The sequence below is a fragment of the Prosopis cineraria genome, unplaced genomic scaffold (assembly GCF_029017545.1).
Source record: "Prosopis cineraria cultivar Desert tree isolate PC_DT_omini unplaced genomic scaffold, ASM2901754v1 PC1, whole genome shotgun sequence".
In the NCBI taxonomy this organism is placed as follows: Eukaryota; Viridiplantae; Streptophyta; class Magnoliopsida; order Fabales; family Fabaceae; genus Prosopis; species Prosopis cineraria.
Window position 1 is genome coordinate 59,037,572 of NW_026555332.1, and position 19,639 is coordinate 59,057,210.

The 19,639-nt window shown below is 36.7% G+C and overlaps 2 protein-coding genes and 1 long non-coding RNA gene across 4 annotated transcripts; 1 reads left to right on the top strand and 2 right to left on the bottom strand.

Annotated features, from left to right (window-relative positions):
• Positions 1 to 418: 418 nt before the first annotated feature.
• LOC129285481 (uncharacterized) lies at positions 419 to 2,031 on the bottom strand. The gene is made up of 2 exons (XR_008587221.1): positions 1,897 to 2,031; positions 419 to 1,721 (listed from the first exon to the last, which is right to left on the bottom strand). It is a non-coding gene; the product is annotated as an uncharacterized LOC129285481 (long non-coding RNA).
• Positions 747 to 4,633, top strand: LOC129285472 (leucine-rich repeat receptor-like protein kinase PXL1). The gene is made up of 2 exons (XM_054921210.1): positions 747 to 3,474; positions 3,880 to 4,633. The coding sequence occupies exons 1-2, from the start codon at positions 825 to 827 to the stop codon at positions 4,284 to 4,286; spliced, it is 3,057 nt and encodes a 1,018-aa protein (XP_054777185.1). The 5' UTR covers positions 747 to 824; the 3' UTR covers positions 4,287 to 4,633.
• Positions 3,754 to 19,009, bottom strand: LOC129285464 (probable inactive ATP-dependent zinc metalloprotease FTSHI 5, chloroplastic). 2 transcript variants are annotated; one of them, XM_054921195.1, is made up of 20 exons: positions 17,803 to 19,009; positions 16,763 to 17,234; positions 15,930 to 16,130; positions 15,536 to 15,829; positions 15,174 to 15,443; positions 13,779 to 13,868; positions 13,558 to 13,689; positions 12,782 to 12,955; positions 12,295 to 12,416; positions 11,391 to 11,592; positions 10,725 to 10,853; positions 9,568 to 9,750; positions 9,242 to 9,361; positions 8,238 to 8,423; positions 8,024 to 8,098; positions 7,292 to 7,351; positions 7,112 to 7,219; positions 5,931 to 6,011; positions 5,159 to 5,261; positions 3,754 to 4,328 (listed from the first exon to the last, which is right to left on the bottom strand). In XM_054921195.1, exons 1-19 carry the CDS (start codon positions 18,810 to 18,812, stop codon positions 5,196 to 5,198), a joined length of 3,975 nt encoding a protein of 1,324 aa, XP_054777170.1. In that variant the 5' UTR covers positions 18,813 to 19,009; the 3' UTR covers positions 3,754 to 4,328; positions 5,159 to 5,195. The 2 variants fall into 2 exon arrangements, with proteins under 2 accessions (XP_054777170.1, XP_054777160.1); XM_054921185.1 differs by having other exon boundaries at positions 3,754 to 4,340.
• Between the last annotated feature and the right edge of the window lie 630 nt (positions 19,010 to 19,639).

Genomic DNA, 19,639 nt, shown 5'->3' on the forward strand with positions numbered 1-19,639 from the left:
CCCATCTATATATATATATATATATATGTATGTATGTATGTATCAAAACAACATACTACAATAATTGCACAAGAGCCAGATGTGCAATGCCCATGTGGTGGCGATATAATGGGCTTTATGCCAGGAAATGGGCTTTGGTAGCACTGGCAATGATTGTTACTAAACACTTTCCCTTGAAGTATTATTCTTCTAACGCTCTCAACATACAGTTCCAATCAATCTATCTCCAAAGTGAATATGGCCAATAGATCGCTTAAACTGCGGTCACATCTGGTTCACCAACTTTGAGACAGGGCATTTACAGGGTGAACAGAGTAATGTTCTTAATATTGAATGCATTATCTGGGATATCTTAATGAAGGAAAAAGCCCACCTAGGAGTAACATGATGCTACTTCTGCATCGATTTAACAGAAATATACGTGAACAATCCATGTAACTTTGATAACAAAGCCTTAAAAAACATTATGGGCCAACAAGGGACTAAAATTTAAGATCAGTATGGATGGCTCAATTGTGTTGACCTTATTATAAGGACAATCAGCTCTGGAACACATTCTGCACATGTTATGATGTCGGGGATATTTCCAATGAGTCCAAAGATTGACAGTCATCAGTCACACATGATCAGCAGGTCCGGATCCCAAGTACCCACGTCGATCCAATAAACTAGTCTATCATTGCCTTAACTATAAACTAATTTGTCTCTCAGAGCTTCTAATTATATTTCTCTCCGCCTTCCATCTTCTTCCGCAGTTCACTGCTCTGCAAAATGCGATACCTTTAAGTGGAACCAACTCACAGGAAAACGAAGGCCCTCTTAAAATGCAGCCCCACTTGTTATTCCACTGTTTCATTGGCTTCTCTCTTGTTTTTGCTGAGGGAGCTCAATCTGCATTAATTAGTGATGAATTGTCAGCACTTCTCACATTCAAATCCAGTCTCGTTGATCCAATGAAGAATCTGAAGGATTGGCAAGCACCCACCAATCTGACCCGTAATGGTTCATGGTCAAGCCACTGTAGCTGGAGTGGGGTATTGTGCAACTCTAAAGGCTTCGTAGAGAGACTTGACCTCTCCAACATGAACCTTAGTGGTCGTGTTTCGGACCACATTCAGGCGCTTTCAAGTCTATCTTTTTTCAGCATAAGTTGCAACGATTTCGCTTCTTCATTGCCAAAATCACTGTCCAATCTCACTTCCTTGAAGAGCTTTGATGTGAGCCAGAACTACTTCACTGGCAGCTTTCCCACGGGACTTGGGAGTGCCACAGGATTGAGACTAGTTAACGCGTCAAATAATAATTTTTTGGGTTTTCTTCCTGAGGATCTTGGAAATGCAACGTTGCTCGAGAGCCTTGATTTTCGTGGGGGCTACTTCGAAGGTTCAATCCCCAGTAGTTTCAAGAATTTACAGAAGCTCAAATTTCTTGGGCTTTCAGGGAATAACTTTACAGGGAAGATTCCAGGAGAACTTGGAGAACTTGCTTCTCTAGAGACACTAATTCTTGGGTACAATGAGTTTGAAGGTGAGATCCCTTCAGAGTTTGGCAACCTCACCAATCTTCAGTATCTAGACTTGGCTGTGGGTAGTCTCAGTGGACAGATTCCACCACAATTGGGCAAGTTGAAAAAACTTCATACGCTTTTCTTGTACAAGAACAAGTTCGAAGGAAAGATTCCCCCTGAGATTGGCAACATTACGTCACTGGAATATCTGGACCTGTCGGATAATGAGATTTCAGGGAAGATCCCAGAGGAAATTGCTGAGGTGAACAACTTGCAGCTATTAAATGTAATGAGAAACAAACTAACAGGTTTTGTACCGGAAAAGCTTGGGGAGCTGAAGAATTTAAAAGTGCTTGAGCTATGGAAAAATTCTTTACTAGGTACTTTACCGGTGAACCTTGGACAGAACTCTCCACTGGAGTGGCTGGACGTGTCTTCTAACTCATTATCAGGCGAAATTCCTCCAGCCTTGTGTGCTTCTGCAAATCTCACTAAACTGATACTTTTCAATAATTCCTTCTCTGGTTCCATTCCAAGCGGGATTTCGACTTGTTCATCTTTGGCACGTGTTCGCATTCATAGCAATCTTATATCTGGGACTATTCCAGTTGGTTTCGGAAAACTACCAGACCTTCAAAGGCTGGAATTGGCCAAGAATAATCTCACCGGCCAAATTCCAATAGATATCGCTTCATCCACTTCACTTTCTTTCATCGATGTATCTTGGAACCACCTTGAATCATCTCTACCTTCTGGAATTCTCTCTATTCCCACCCTTCAAACCTTCATTGCGTCCAAAAACAGCCTGGGAGGCAATATTCCAGGCGAGTTCCAAGACTGCTTCTCTCTCTCTGTGCTGGATCTTTCAGACAACCTTATATCTGGAGACATCCCAGAAAGCATTGCTTCTTGCCAAAAACTAGTCCATTTGAATCTCGGTTACAACCAGTTAACTGGGGAAATACCGAAATCAATCGCCAACATGCCCACTTTAGCCACTCTTGATCTGTCCCACAATTCACTTTCAGGTCAGATAACCAAAAACCTTGGCAGCTCCCCCGCTCTTGAAACGATCAACCTATCCTACAACAAGCTTGAGGGTCCGGTGCCCTCAAATGGGATTTTGTTGACCATAAATCCTAACGATCTAACAAACAATGCCGGTCTCTGCGGAGGCATTCTTCCTCCATGTTCTCAGAGTTCAACTCCAGTAAGCCAGCGAAGGAGCTCACGCATGAAGCACGTCATGATTGGTTTTGTCACAGGAATATCATTAATTTTATCCCTGGGCATTGCATTTATTGGTGGCAGATGGTTATACAATCAATGGTACTTATACAACAGCTCTGTCCATGATTGGTTCAAAAATAGCAATGAAGAATGGCCTTGGAGATTAGTGGCATTCCAAAGGGTGAGCTTCACAACCAGTGAGATTCTCGGCTGCATTAAGGAACCAAACATTATAGGCATGGGAGGCACTGGGATTGTGTACAAAGCTGAAATTCCTAGACCTCATGTGACAGTGGCAGTGAAGAAATTATGGAGGCCAGGTGCAGACATAGAAGATGGGAATGACGTGTTGAAAGAAGTGAATCTGCTAGGGAGACTGAGGCATAGGAATATTGTAAGGCTGTTGGGGTATGTTCATAACGAAAGGAATGTGATGATGGTGTACGAGTTCATGCCCAATGGGAATCTGGAGACAGCGCTACATGGAGAGGAAGGAGGAAGAATACTGGTAGATTGGGTTGCAAGGTATAACGTAGCAGTTGGAGTTGCCCAAGGCCTCAATTACCTCCACCATGACTGTCACCCCCCTGTTATTCACAGAGACATCAAGTCTAACAACATACTCCTTGATGCAAATTTGGAGGCCAGGATAGCAGATTTTGGATTAGCAAAAATGCTGATCCATAAGAATGAGACTGTTTCGATGGTGGCCGGATCTTATGGTTATATCGCACCAGGTTAGTACTAATTACTAAATCATCATCAAAAGGAGCAGAAACATATTTTGGTCCAGATAGACCAGTAGGTACTTAATTCGGACTAGCACAAATTTCTTCTTTCTTCTCTCTCTGTATTTAATTAAAAAAGGGGGGAAAAACTTGAAGTTAACAATTCTTTAACCTTGACATTTTATTCGTTTACCTGTGTGAAACTTGCTCCCCGATAATTTGTGAAGAAAATAAAAACTATTTTTTTTTTTTTGCTGACAATAAAAAAATAATTTTGAGAAGACCAGATTAAAATTTGAACGTGCCATGCACTTCAAAAACCAAAGCAGAGTTTTTGTCGCTTGCTTTCAATGAAGGGGCATACAAGATAAAAATCATGCTCATATTTGTTTCTATGTTGTTTGTGATTCTCAGAATATGGGTATACTCTGAAAGTGGACGAGAAAACCGACATATACAGTTATGGTGTAGTGCTTCTGGAGATCATAACAGGAAAAAAGCCACTAGACCTGTCATTCGAAGAATGTGGAGACATAGTTGAATGGGTAAGAAAGAAGAGAAGCAATGGAGGGTTGGAAGAAGCACTAGATCCCACCATCGCGGGAAGGTGCAGGCATGTCCAAGAAGAGATGCTTCTCGTGCTCCGAATTGCACTTCTCTGTACGGCAAAGCTTCCAAAGGAAAGACCATCCATGAGGGACATAGTGACCATGCTTGGAGAGGCAAAACCCAGAAGAAAAAGCACTTGTCAAAATGGAATACACGACGAAACCAAGGAAACGCCAATCTTCACTACCTCTCCCATCATAAGCCTTCTCTAGCAACTAGTTTGTATCTGCAAAGCTTCTCCCTGCTTGCTTTCCCTGCAATTTCCTCTTTTTTAAAAAAAAAACAAGTATCTTAATGGCAAGTAGTTAAATAAATAATACTTTCCCTCTCTTCTTCCTTGAGAAGAAGGTAAATGAACATAATTTCCTAGAAACTCAAATCAATTTCCAGATGCAAATAGGTAACCAGCGTATGCACGTTATGGTCAAGATTGCTCATTTCCACCCTTTAGCAGTCAGCAAAATGCAAATATAAAGACCTATCTGCATTATTTCCCCAATTTTTCTTGTTTAACAAATTTTGTCTTGAAGGTTTCGCAATTTGGATTTCTCTCCTAAAACAGTTATGCGTTCTGCCTTCCAAGTTTGATTGTTCGTACGATAAAATAAAAAAAATACTGAGGAAGAGCTTTGATACTTGCCTTGTTTGGCAAGACATTTTTTCTTTTAATATTTCATTTTCAATAATAAAACTGTACCTTGCAACTAACACAAATTGTTCCTCGAGGACACTAATTTCTTTTCTTTTCTTTCTTTCTTTCTTCTTTTCTCTTTTTCTTTTGTGTTTTTTTTTTTTGGGCCAGAACCCAAGGACTAGAGGTTTAACCCTTGCTTGCAGCTAAGCAGATATGTTTGTGTAGTCAAAGAAGCAGTGGAATAAACAAATCGGTGCAATAAACGATTTATAATGTTAAGAACACTGCTGGCTGAGATTTCCCTGCATCAGGAAATGATGGCCGAGAAGGAAAAATGCTACCTCTTCTCTTCCAATTAAGAACATCTTACACGGGACAAAACATGCGTGTTGCATACTTGCATCGTACACCAAACATGCTCATCCAATTATACATAAACTAGAGAATTACCTCAAACTGTGTGACCCATAAACAATATTCCACTGATCTAGGCTACTGTCAGAGCACTGCTTCCAGATGCGCTTCCTCCCTCAAGCAAGCTGCCAGATGTTGGCTGGAAAAGGAAATAAAAAATTGCTATGAATTAAAATTCTTTAGGGGACTATATCATCCATAAAAGCAACTAAATATTTTTCCCTATGGGATCCATGGGATAGATAGTAGCTTAAAAAATTGTACATATTTTTCAAACATTCATTCCTTCTAAAATGTATAGAAAAATCTTGAATGAATGAAAAAAATCGCATGAAACCCGAGAAAAACCATATCGTTCATCATTTATGAATAGTCTGACTCCATATAAATTTTATATTTTACATTGATGATATATCTATAGATAAAATGAAAGTATAAAAATAATATACATGTTTGGATTGCAATTTGTTGTTTGAGAATTTTTCCTTTTTACTTTTAAGTTTATTCCTATAACATAATTTTAGTTTAAAGAAATCAACGCAACTCATGAGCATAAATTGTCCACACTGATTTCTCCAAGTATTTGGGCCCAGTTTCTAAGATGTGGAGATTAATGAAAAACGGCACTAGCTTGAAAATTCGTCATCTTCACATGTCTGAATCCATGGATGGATACTTTACGCCAAACTAGTGGTGACCGTTATGCACATTAGAAAATAACTGACAGATCCAAAACTGTCACACATGACAATGGATTCAGAATTTTTTCCCCTTTTTCCACTGACTTTTAGCAGTAATTAACATGTACCTGTTCGTCATATAGTTCACAAAGGGAAAACGGTTCTTTCTCCTTGAGTCCACCGTTATCTTCAACAATTCTTCCCAAATCCTGCTAGCGAGAAAGCAAATAAGTCATTAAACAGTCATAGTACCTAAAATTATTTCAAAAGGAAATGAGGAGATAAAATCAAGAGAAGATAGTGAATCAGAAATGTCAAATGAGCTCATTATGTCACTGACATTTCAATAGAGGTCTGGGAATTTGATCAAGATATGCTAATGTTGTTTGCTTTTTAGCTGCAGCATGTGTTCTTCATGATTTAAATGCCACTAGATAAAGTCAAATTTTGAATATAACTGTACCAACGGATCCAGCTGAAAGTGGGAAGATACGAAAATACAAGATATATATGTGCGTGTATATATATATATGTATATAAGGATCGCGGTGTAATGTAATTCAGGAATTAATTACTACCAATGTTACTGGTAGGACTCATTTAATCCATAGCGTTTTTCTTGTGGCTTAGATTCAGCAAGCTCAGAAATCCCATTTGTGGAAAAAGTTATGCACCAGCCAGTTTACGAATGCTTGGTTTTGTCGAAAGTTAAAGTCTAATTTTCTTCTAAACTTAAAATATTGGATAGAAGCAAGCATTACCTAATAAAGACAGAAAACTCCTGCTCCAACTAAAAGGGGTAAGAATTAACAACTTTATCATAATCTAAATAAAACACTTGCATTAATCTTAATTAAAATGGAACATTCAAACTAATCCTAAAACACAGATGATTTGTCCAAAAATAACCAAGAAAATAAAACCAATAAGCTTCAAAACAAAATGAATAAAAATACAGACTTCTGAGTTAAAATAGACACGTAATAATATAATCTCCAACAGGTCCATCTTACTGATTCCCACACTTTCTAATGAAGGCAGAATGACATTTGAGACAGCTGGAAAATGTAACTTATCAAATGCTAAAATCAATTCCACTGTGTAGGAGCCAGTAATTTTCTGATATATCCCTACTATCAATTCTATAAAATAGGGACCAGTATTTTAGATTATATTTTTTAATAATTTGATGCTTTAAAAGAGATTTTCTGATAAAATACCTAAATAAACTATGAAACTAACAAAAACATAAATAAATTCTCCAAAATGTAACCCAACTGACAATTCAAATGCACTAAGAATCCCTTACCTTTTCAGTCAAAATTTCAAATTCTAGTAATTCCTCCACAATTTTTTCAAGTACTGAACGATTTTTCTGCAGCATTTCTTTCGCTTTTTGATATGCCAAGTCAAACATCTAAGAAGATGACAAACAATGTTAGATAACCTTTATGGACAATCAATTGGCCTTGTACTAACATACTGGTACCTTTTCAACTTTGTTTGCCATCACGTACTCATGGTCATCCCCCATGCTCAATGATGTGACCTATTAACAGTTTGAAAAAGATTAATCTACTCACACTACTGTGCACAAATGGTCCATCGGACTTCAAAATGGATAGCCAACTATGCTTGAGTAACAAAACAGATGGAGCTATTGATATTTTTCTTGGGCAAATGAGCTATCCACAATTATAAATGCATGTTTTGCACAAGTAATTTGAGAGTTATGGATTTATAATGATGATTAAGATAATTTAGAATTCAATAAAGAACGACCAACAAAGGTGTTTGAACCTGAGGAGATTCCGTCCCCTCCTGCAGATTTGAGGGTGGTTAGAATATTGGGCAATCATAACGGCTTAAGTTTCCTAAAAATAGGTCTTGATTTGAATAAAATCACTACCCCTTGCTTATTAAAAAATAAAATTTGATATTGATTTAAAAAAAAAAAAATCTTCATTTCCCCACTTCATGTCCTACATCATAATGTAATTTTTTTTATATCTCAAATGTTGCATATTAATAGTTTGTTCTGCCATGTTATCTAATTTCTTATGGGCATAACTTGGAAAGTAGTTGACCAGCTGACACAGCAAGTGTTTCTGTAACAAGTCTAGCAGATGTTTCAATCTAATAATAAAATGTCACACTACTTAAATGAAAAACCCGTCTCTTCAGCAAGGACATCTCGATTAGATGTAAGAAAGGGGCATACCGCATTACTATGATAATAAATTGCAGGATTGTCATCTGGTCCCCACCCATACTGAATGACCATTCGTGTAGCTATCTGCTAAGAGAAAGAAAGGGGTCAGATGTTTTATGCTCATAACAAAAACCATTGATAAAAGCAACTTTATTACCCAAAGAACCAAAAATCTGAAAATCAGCAAAAATCGCATTTGAGTCAAGTAGAATAGGATTCTGACCTCTTGTGCCTGCTGAATCTCAGAAGAAGACAGGACGTTTTCTTCCCCAAAAGGAAGAAGCATTTGGGAAGCGACATATGATCCAAAACAAAACACAAGTTTCTTTTCAAGATACGATCTTGATTCAGAATTGCCATGAACTGAACCTTCATTTCTTGCTTTTGTGATTTTTGTACATCCAATTCCCTGTTTAAAGGAGAGGCAATAATGTCTCATTATTCATCAGGAGTTAACTCTGTATAGTCTTCAATCAATTACCACCACTCAATCTGCCTCCCAAATCACAGAAATCAGTGACATAACAATCTTTGCTAAAATCACAATTCACACTGCCACTCAAGATTGAGCATATATATATGTGTATATATATTGTGCCAATCTTGCAAACAATTGAATGGGAAAATCTCAACGTTGACAAATAGAAAACTCAAACAAGATATCAATGGAAACCAGAACCAAAGACACACCAAAAGGCTTCCCTGAAATGGAATTAACAAAATAAAGGAAAAGATCCTATCACATTCACAGGTTGAATGGATGAGGACCGGTTTACAGCAGCACCATACACACCAAACACAGAAATAGAAAGAGCAGAATAAAATATAATATAGAACAATGAAAACACTCCTTAGCATTTGAGAGGCTAAGGACTCTCCATCACAACCAAGTCAAATTCTTTCCTATCCTTCTCTCAGACCTCAAACCCCCATTTAAACCTCCATGGCTACATTCTCTCTCTCTCTCTCATATTAACCCACTTAAACATCCCATTGAGCAACTCATACTACTTAAACCTAAGATTTATGTATCCTAGTCTATCTCAGTCTCTTATCAAATATAAAACATCAAATACAAGTCTTGCCAGCAGGTTAGCTACAAGATACACATTTCTTCTTGTAAGAAGCAGGGTGATACTAAAAAAAATTATTTAAAAGTGCTACTTCAAACTCACAATTAACCCTTCACCAAAATTCAAAAGCAGCCCAAAAATTAGTATGACTAACCTGCCATGACAGAGGCTCGAGCCATAAATTATCCACAACGTCAAAATTTGGTAAGAGAAGAGCAATAAGACCACGACCAGCAGCCCAGACTGCATGAGGAAACTTGGTCTCCCTAGTCCACTAAACATCAAAGAATCTTCTTATTAACACATTTCTCAAAGTAATTGATAAAAAGTTAGATTCAGACATCCATGACGGAGAAAACTAGGACTGCCACTGCATTCAAACTTAAAAATAGAAGAAACTCAGAAAAGTTGCATGACAAAATAGCTTAGTAGAGAATAAATTGACCACATTATAATCTTTAGGAAAAGATAGTTTCTCACATCCAACGGAGGGCTCAGAAGCTCTATCCCATTACTTATCTGACCATATGGTTCCATTAATTCAACAACATGCTGCAGATCTTCTTTTGTCAATGTTAGTCCCAGATGACTCACAAACATTTTGCTAAGCCTCCTGGCAACCTTGGTCATTCGCACCCATTCAGGGATCATAGAACTGAAAGTCTAAGAAAAGGTGATAAATATATTCCTTTTCCTTCAGGACAAAGCAAATGAAACTAAAATAGACAAAACATAATTTTAAAAGCATGTGTAAATTACAGATTCAGTAGAACAGGATAGAACAAAGATGGGATATGCTGAAAATGGAAATTCAATAACTTGTAAAGGAATGGAAAAAGGAATACCACAAGAATTAAAAAAAAAAAAAAAAACACTTGATACATGCAAAAATGACAGAATAACAAACTTCTCGGATGATGCATGTTATCCATTGCCTCAAAAAGTCTATACCAACTTTAACGTCTAAATGGAGATGCCGCAAGGAATATCACCCATTCTTTCCTGTTCATTTTGGTTTCTATTGGTGGGGGAAAGATTCAGTAAGCACAGATAATAGGCTAGTAAGGCAGTGGTGAACTGTTGAAATAAGAGCTCTTGCAGTCATGTGCAAAAATGGCAGTATATCACATCGAAAAGTAAAATATCACATATCAGAAACTGAGATGTATTGGAAGTTGCTCCTGAATATGTTTCTGAAAGTATAATGATGGAAACCTCAAGAACTTAACATTATTTATCTATGAAGAAACTGTAAATTCCTTCCCCAAACATAGAAAGAGATAAGCATTAATGGATTCTAGTGTTTAAAAAAGTAAAAATAAATGCAGAGAAGATAGGAATAAACTACCCTAGCATTTGAGAGGCTAGAGACTCTCCCACCAAGCTTTCTTGCTTACTATCTAACTCCTTGATCCATAATATATTCCCTACTAACAGCCTCAATCCTCCCTGGCAACTCCTGTGAGGTAGTTAGAGTTGTCATTTCCCATTTCTACCCAACTAGCCAGTTCATAAAGGATTATCGCAACTTGAATCTCTTTCCCTTTCCCTATATATTCATGCAATATAACAACACATGAATGCATAGAGAAAAGATAAACAAACAATAGCAAAAAAAATACAAGTAAAATTCTTACTGCAAAGAAACTACAGTAGCTCATTAGTTCTTCAGTATCAAGAACTTTGGTCTGGAAGGCACCCCCTTCCAAAGCCACAGGAACTAGTTGAAGCTCAATAGGACGTAAAAGAGCTGTCTTCTCAGCAACCTGAAAACAACAATCTTTTAGTCCATAAAGGAAAAATGGACTAATCGTTTTGAAACAAGATGTAAGGGGGGAAAAATGGGTCAAAACCAGGGAATAAGATACTGTTAAAGAGACTTTAAGGACAGCAAGAGGAGTTTTATCCAACATGGATATATTCATTCTGTGTCAGCTCAGGCTATTGCAATAACCAATTCAATCTAAGTATCCTTCATTATTATCATTGTTCATGTTTTTTCTATTCTTCAAATGTGTCAGTAGCCTCCAGTGCACACATTGTGTTAATTTTTCCCCCTCTGACAGTTTTCTTTGCTTTATGACAATTTCTAATTGTCCAATTCACTATTATATTCCTCACCAAAGTCTTATTTTATGAAAAATATAATAATAATAATAATAATGAGCGTGGGAAAAAAGAGTTTCTAAACATCAATTTGAGTACAAGCACGTTTATATGATTAAGCAAGAAAGACTAGATGAAATTAAAGGGGGAAAGCCTAGATACACATAACCTTATTACAGGAATTTATGACAATAAACCTTTTTCCAATCTACGTAGTCAATGAGTTGGTCGTCCATGGTTTCTTTTGCAGCCAAGTACAGTATTTTCTCTCTCTCCGCTTGAGTTGGTCTTTGAAGATGAAATATTCTATCCATGCGACCGGGCCTCTGCAAGGCCTCATCAATTTGCTTGAGACTTCTTGTAGTAGCCATCAAAACAACCCCATCTTGTCTCTCAAATCTACAAAACATAACATTTGAAATCGCAATATTAATTCACCACATAGTTATTGCTGATTTGAGCAAGGAGCTTTTTCTTGTTCAGGTGGATTGACAAGCTTACAACTTTTAACCCTACTCTCCCACACGTTCCAGTAATTTCTATCTGCTGGCTTGGGGAGCTGAGTTCCTTATTTGGACAAGCAGATCAATCGGAGAGTCTTTTCTAGGTAACAACTGCTTTCCTGGTGTTTACATTTTGACTGGATCCCTAAGGTTCAATTATCCTTTTTATCTGTTATAAATGGAATGTCGCTAATGGAAATGCAAAGAGGTTGGGTAGCATTGATATAGTCTTGCTTTTTCCCCATTATTAGCTTCTTCTAGTAAAGCCTGTCATCATCCTTCATTTTTGTTCCTCTTCCCTGACCCCCACCCACTGGCTCAAAAAAATAATAATAATAATGGAAAAGCCACCCAACCACTAAAACAATGGGGGCCCAAGTTAATGCCACCTCAAAGTTGTTCCACAAGTAATGGGCTTTTAGTATCATATCTTCCTTAATGCTTATAAATTCATTTACTCTTCAAATATGAGATGCATACAACATTAAGGGCAGATTTATACTCATTTCTTTTTTCTTAGAATTCAAAAAAGACTATAATTATTTCTGCCACATCTTTTCTCAGTCCAACAAAGAAAGAACCCATTAATAATAGTTACCCATCAAGCTCCACAAGCAATTGATTAATGAAAGCCTCATGATCTTGATTTTTGGTATGGATAAACTTGCCACGTACACCAGCAAACAGGTCAAAATCCTCCACAAATATGATTACAGGAGCCTACAAACAGCTGCAAATAATCAGGAAAGGGAAGAGACAAATCATCTAGAATCTAGAATTGAAATAATATAAATTCCAATTAAAGATTAGGAAACACAACTACCCAAAAAAAAAATTGTTGATAGACATAACTATCAGATACTGGATAACAAAATAACATTACTAAATACTTTAGATCAAAATAAGGTAACAACGTGAACTAAATCAAAGTTTTCCATGTCAATTTCGTAATATCCAACTAAATTCCTGTGAACTATAAATTTATTTTAAACTATTAGACGCAAAGTAAGAGAGAAAGAAATCTTCAGTCAAGTGCGGGTATGATAGAAAGGAGGAGGATGTTAAGGTGGTCAAAAGAGGATAACCAAATCCCTTGCTGTTTGAAACAATTCACGAACATTGGATGCACTTTGTCCAACCCACAGCCCAGCTTCCAGTTGTTGGGCCTTAATTTCAACAACAGGCACCCTAGCTTCTGCAGCTATCGCCAGTGCTAGAGATGTTTTGCCTGTGCCCCTCTCACCTACAATAAGAACCCCCTGCAATGTAAGAAACAGTTTCCAGGAGTTGATGTTAGAATGTGATATAGGAATTCTAAATCATGTGGTGCTTGCAGCTTGTTCGCGATGAATGTGTACTATCAATAGTTTCGAATGCGGTTCAATTACAGGGTTATGAAATCTTGCCTCATTTCTACACATTTTTGTTACCAATAGACAAATCAAAATCATAAAATTCTTGCAAGGTAACTTATATTCATAACCAGGACCACCATGCCCATGTGATGCATGCATAGAAGGATCCAAAGGTGCCTTGAAATTTTCCTTTCCAATTTTGGACCAAAGGAGAGTGGATGGAGGAAACAAAATTAGAAGAATTATTAACTTGAGAATCCAGTATTTCTTAAGCAGAACCAAAAATTAAAAGAGTTCCTCAAGTGCTTTGAACTATTTCAGGGTTTCTCTGGCTGAAAACAGGACCACTTTGGTTATGCATCAAATTAACAGGAAAGAATATAGCAGTTAATGAATAGAAAATAGAAAAAATGCCAATGGCACGTTATTATTGCTACAATAAACAAAAAACCTTGAAAGAAAACAATGTCCTGCTATTTTGATAAATGTTAATGATAGTAACATACCCGAGGTGCCCTTGCACCCATTTCTTGGAAGGCTCTAGGATTTTGCAAAAAAGCCACAACTTCATTGATTTCCTCTCTCATAGACTCAATACTAGCAAAGTTCTTCAGTAGTATTGGTGGCTTCTTCACCCGCTGCATGCCAGCAATGGATATTACAGTTTCACTCCACAAAAAAGTTATGATATTAGAGCTGTGAAATGGAGTGTTTTCCTAGTCCAAACCTTCATTTCTTCAAAAGCTGTCTTTATAGGATCAAAGCCAGCCTTTCTATTATGCTTGATTCTTCTGAGTTTTTGAATCACGTATGATTTCTGCAATGATGTAATATTGCCTAATCAAGGTTGAATCAAGGCACCATGAAATTTATTCACAGGCCATCCAGGAAATCATCAAGGGAAAAGTTTCACCATTTCATCCAAAACACAGGGTACTAAATTAATGAAAGCACAACTAACCCATAATTTTATCCCCAAAAAAATCTACAACCTAAAGAAGATTAAAAAAAGATGATAAATAAGCTCAAAATTCAGCAACAACAAAAATAATGTACCAGCTGACTATATGATGCAATCAGAACATGCAGCCAAAAATACCAAATTAATGTTGCACCCTTTATAATCACTTTTTTCTTTCTATTCTTTCTTTCCTGCATGATCACTTTTAATTAAATTCAGGCTCATAAAATAAGTCATTACATATCATTACATAACAAAGCCATGCTGCAATTGACCCTTGCAAAAATATGTCTACCAGACTTTGGCATTCCAACAGAACAAGACTTTTTGAACATTACCAAAAGAGAGAGAGAGAGAGAGAGATCAAGAATACTATGATAAACCACTACGACAAGTGGAAATGACATTCTACTGAATATAACTCGGTAATTTTTCAGATTCCACAACATCCTTATATAACCCTTAAGCCAATTAGTTCATAATGTAAGTATGTAACACACACTCACACACACTTCCACAGATCTGAGCAAACGGAGAGAGTGGGGAGAAATAGAAACAGAGTGAGGGAGAAATGAGAATGAAGAACAGAACAGTAGGGGGAGCAAGAGAGGGAGAGGGAGAAACGCAGAGGGAGAGAAAATCTATCAGAAATCTCAATGAAATGTTACATTCATCAAGGTGTTCCATTACAAATGCAAGCTAGTCATTAAAACTAACTTTCCTACCTATTAAGGAAATCTTAATCACTTGTCCAAAGAAAGTTAATGTTCAGATTTCCCTTCTAACAAAACAACACAAAAGAAAACCTTAATACCATGTCCATATAAAGCTAGGCTTCAGATTTCTGTTCTTACAAAATATTAAAATAACATAAAGAAAACTTATTTTTTTCTAGAATAATGCTTCCCTCTATCAGTTCAACTATGCCATGCTTTTAGATTAGTTTGATGAAGCTAAATTTCTTAATACTTCTATTTCATTAGTAAACATTCAGGTAGCTTCAAGCGATACCAAATTCAAAACAATATGGTGACAAAATACAACATCAAACTGGGAATGGGTGGAAGACACCCAAGCATAATATATTTTCAAAAAGCAAGGTAACAATCAGATAGCAATTTAAACATCTGGTGTGCCATACACAAAAGAACAAAGAAATACCACTCGTCGCAACTTCTGAACATTTGGATCTCTTCGTATGGGGCCATAACCAACAAGACTTGGAACTTTTTTCATCATAAACTGAAACAAATGAAACAAGAAGAACCCGAATATAGAAGTTCTGATGAAAAACCAAATAAACCATCGGGCATCATCTGTTTTTCTGGATTTGAAATTCAATTCTGCCTCTGATTGCCATTTCAAGTACCATGTTGCGTCAACTGTCTGATCTATTTCCTCTGGCCAAGCCATCCCCAATCGCATCCGCACCTATAACAAAAGGAGAAGAGAACATAAAAGAATTCATCACAAAAATCTAAGCACCCAAAATGGCATATGGCAAGTCATGAGATCAAGGATACCGGGTAAGGGACTAAAAACTCCACAATAGGAAAAACTATCATCATCAATATGTCATCAGTTATATTCTTAATTTTCTTGAAGACCCAATTTCTTGCATGCAATACTATTCCAGAATTCCATAACCCACTCAAAAAACGATGAGACAGCCGTAATGTCAAGAGAAACTGTTGATGTATGTCCAAGTCTGAGAAAGGAATCCACATCAAATGAACGGTTGCTGGAATGCCACTGGCAAGCATTTTCATGTACAGTCCATCAAAACCCCCAAATTTATCAAAGATCATTTCATATTCCTGACATATAAAAGCAAAGATAAGAAACTTATTGATAATCATAAAAACAAGAAATAAAACAGAAAGACCTTTCTATTAGAAACACATATAAAGTTATAACCTTTATGTCAACAAAAATTTCTTTCTCCTCCCCCTTAAGAGCAACATACATGGCACCCCAATCATGTCTTATCCGGACATGATCTATTAGCTTTTTGGAGACAGCATAAGGAACAGCCATTGGATCCATTTCCCATCTATTTTTCTCTTCATTGTACCAAGTCTTTGACACTACTCTATCTCTATCAACAAGAATCCGTTCCTGCAATAAATAATTTTTATATGGTGAAAGAACAGCCAAGACTGACAAAAAGAATCCAACAGAAGTGTTCGATTGAACCACACAAAAGAGAAACAAATACCAGATTAAAAAATAATAATAACTGTTGAAGTGATTTAATACTGTGCAGAGAAGAGAAGCAGACTTCATAAATAAATTTTACTTTACAGGATATTTGATTAACAAAAATCCGTTCTTAATCTCAATGAATAAAGAAGAGAAGCTGCAATAAATATCAATTAGGCGTGCTGTAAATCTATCTACTAAGGATAAAAATTTATAAAAAGACACATCAGGGTTCCTTAAAAGTAATAAAATTGAAAAATACCAAGTGAAGCCCTTTGGTCCCTTTTTCACGGGGGAAGAATATATATTGCTGAGAACAGAGAATAAAACAAGGAGGTACAACTAAAGCACACTGAATGTCACATGCTAATGTAAAAACACCGAAAGCTTTGATAACTTCATAAGGTCCTTTTCTCCTTTAAAATATAAATTATTGAAAGGGATGAACCAGTAAGTTTTATATGTTTGTTAACATATATAGCTCAATGATATATCACTAAAGCCCCTACAGAGAGAGAGAGAGAGAGACAGAGACAGAGATATAGAACCTGTCTTTCAGCCACATATTGTCTGGCAAACTCAGCATCTTCTATTAAACTACGTTTTAATTTTGCTTTAGCTTCTTCACGCCATTCCTTCCAACCATGGTACAAATGAAGACCAATAGCATTAGGAACCATAACCTCCTTATTACCAAACATCCACTTCAGTTCAACTTCAGGAAAACCCTTCACCACCTCATCTTCTGGTGAGTAAATAATACAGCGATTTTCCCTGCCAAACTTCTTCATCTTATTTCTCATTCGAGCCTCCAAATTCCTTTGCAACTCCCTTGAGTCTTTCAGGCCTTTTCTTAATCGTTGAGCCAAATCAATGGAGTCCTGATCAAAGAATGATCCAAGGTCTTCAACTGCCAAAATACTGGGAAGAATTAATTGCTCTAAGTGTCTTCTTTGCACATTTTCCAAGTCTTTCTGAAGATCAACTTTTGGGAGTTTCGTGATTGATCTTTTAGGAGAACTGCAACGCACAACGAATGTTCAAACAAGGACATGCAACATCACATGCATCATAACAGAACCAAATTATATTATAATTAATTACAAAATTATGTGGTGTGTGGAATTGACTTAATTATCAACTGTCAGTTCAAATAATCATGGAATTTATGCTCAGAAACCCAAATCAGATATTTCAAGATATGAGCTCCCATCACAAGCAAAGTTCAAAGAAGACGATTCTTCTCTAGCAATCCTCTGATCAAGTAATGCCAAATGATATAATGCACAGTGGCCATATGATTATGACTAGACTGCAGAGAATTACCCCAGTTCCACTTCAAAATAAATCACGATTTGCAGCAAAATTCAAACCGAGGTCTGTCCAAAAAAATTGGTAAGAGATTCTAATATATTTTCTTAACTATAAGCCTTTGACTTTGGCCATTCAACAATGTTGCCCATTTGCAACCCTACTTAGTTTATAATATCCATGTTACACATATAGCAAAAATGGAGGGTAGAAGTGAAATAAAAATCATATATAAGAATAAATTCAAGGTATCTGGGAACAGGTTATCATGATATACCTTATCTTAACCTTCTTTCCAATTTCCCGCTTAAATTTCTTCACCAGCTGCTCACATTCCCTCTCTATAAAGGAAATTTCCCTTACACCAAAACTCAATGCTACCGTTTCCCTCCTCAGAATTAATTCATCAATCTCACTAACTCTTTCCCATACCTCATCGTAATCCCGCTCCAGCTCTCTCATTCTCTCGTTTAACTTCTCCATCCTTGCCTTCTCTGTGTCCTCAATCACCTTCTGCCTTAATTTATCACAATCTCCTTTGGCTTTCGCTACCTCATCAATAATCTGCCCAGCTCTTCTCTCCAACCGTCCTTTATCTCTCTTTAACTCTTTCAACTCCGCATAAAGCTTACTCATAATCTCGTTTTCCAACTCCCCCTTCTTCAGACTTACAGCCTTCATCGCCAGTTGCACTCCGTCCATATTCCCATCACCTTTCCTCACCTCTTCTATGCTCCTAAGTAAACTTGACACCGTCTCTAGCAACCTCTTGGTGCAGTCAGAGTACTCATGGCCCTTCAAATTCTCATTTTTGTCCTTACCCTTATCTTTCTTTCCCACAATATCCTCATTCACCGCAGGGGCGGCAATGGCAGGAACTCGAACTGCCCCGAGTGACGAAAAGCCAATGGCAAAACAAAACAATGTATAAAGAAGCTGTCTAAATATGGATTTGAAAAAGGTATCCTCAGCATTTTCATGATTTACACTTGCAATAGCTAAATTATCCTCTAACTTAACCGAACGCGAGCCAGTATAATCTTCCAAAACTGATTCTTGTCCCCCTTCTGAACGAATGGATTTTGAGGAAAAACTAATAGCTTGAATGCCAGACGCGAATGACGAGATGTTTCGCGATCTTTTCCAGGACTTCGATTTGAAACCTCGGTTTCGAGTTCGACGGACAGCGTCAAATGGTATCTGCAAGTGAACTCCATATGGTGATTGGACAACGAATTTAAGAGTACACGAAACATGAATCATAGGAGACGCGACAGTGGCATCCATGGCAGCCAGAGCTCAGATAAGGAGAGTATCCCAAGAAGTGATAGCCATTGTAAGAATTTGTGGAAGCACCAGATTCTTTACCGGCCCGCTACCTTAAGAGCCTGCAGGGGTTTAGCCGTTTGGTGACTTGGAAAGCAACGAAGGCAGCTCAGAGGTTTACGTTCGGCTCAAGAGTCCAGAGGTAAAACGCAGTGGTTGGAAAGTACTGTGCGACGCACGAACAATAATATCCACCGTTACTTTTTAAATGGGTGTTAATTTTGTAGAATTTTTTTCCCAAAAAAAGAACAATTTATAATACACATCTTTTCTACATTATCTTATATATGGTAACCCTGTGTAATTATTATCATCATTAATATTAAATATATATATTAGAGTAGTAATAAAAAAATATACTATATAAATAGGTATAATTGAAAGTAGATTCATAAAAATTCATAAATATTTAAATTAAATTATCAAAATCATTCTTATAAACAACATTAAAAGTTTTATATATGAAGTGACTACTCCCATTGAGAATCAATATTTTTTACCTTTCTTATTTCAAATATGAGAAAGAGCAACAAGTAATTGGTTGCGAGTGAAAATAAGATAAGGTGGGTGCAAACTAACATGACACCGACTTTGGTCTTGACTCTTATTAATGATTATTGTAAAGATCAACATAATAATAAAATTACCTCTTTCTCACAATAAATAGCAACTTATGTAACATTTTAAAAATTAACCTAAGATTAATTAAGTTAATTTAAAGCAAATAAGTAATTTTAGAGGAATATTTAGATATAAATAATTTTAGTTAAAAGATTATTATTAAATTT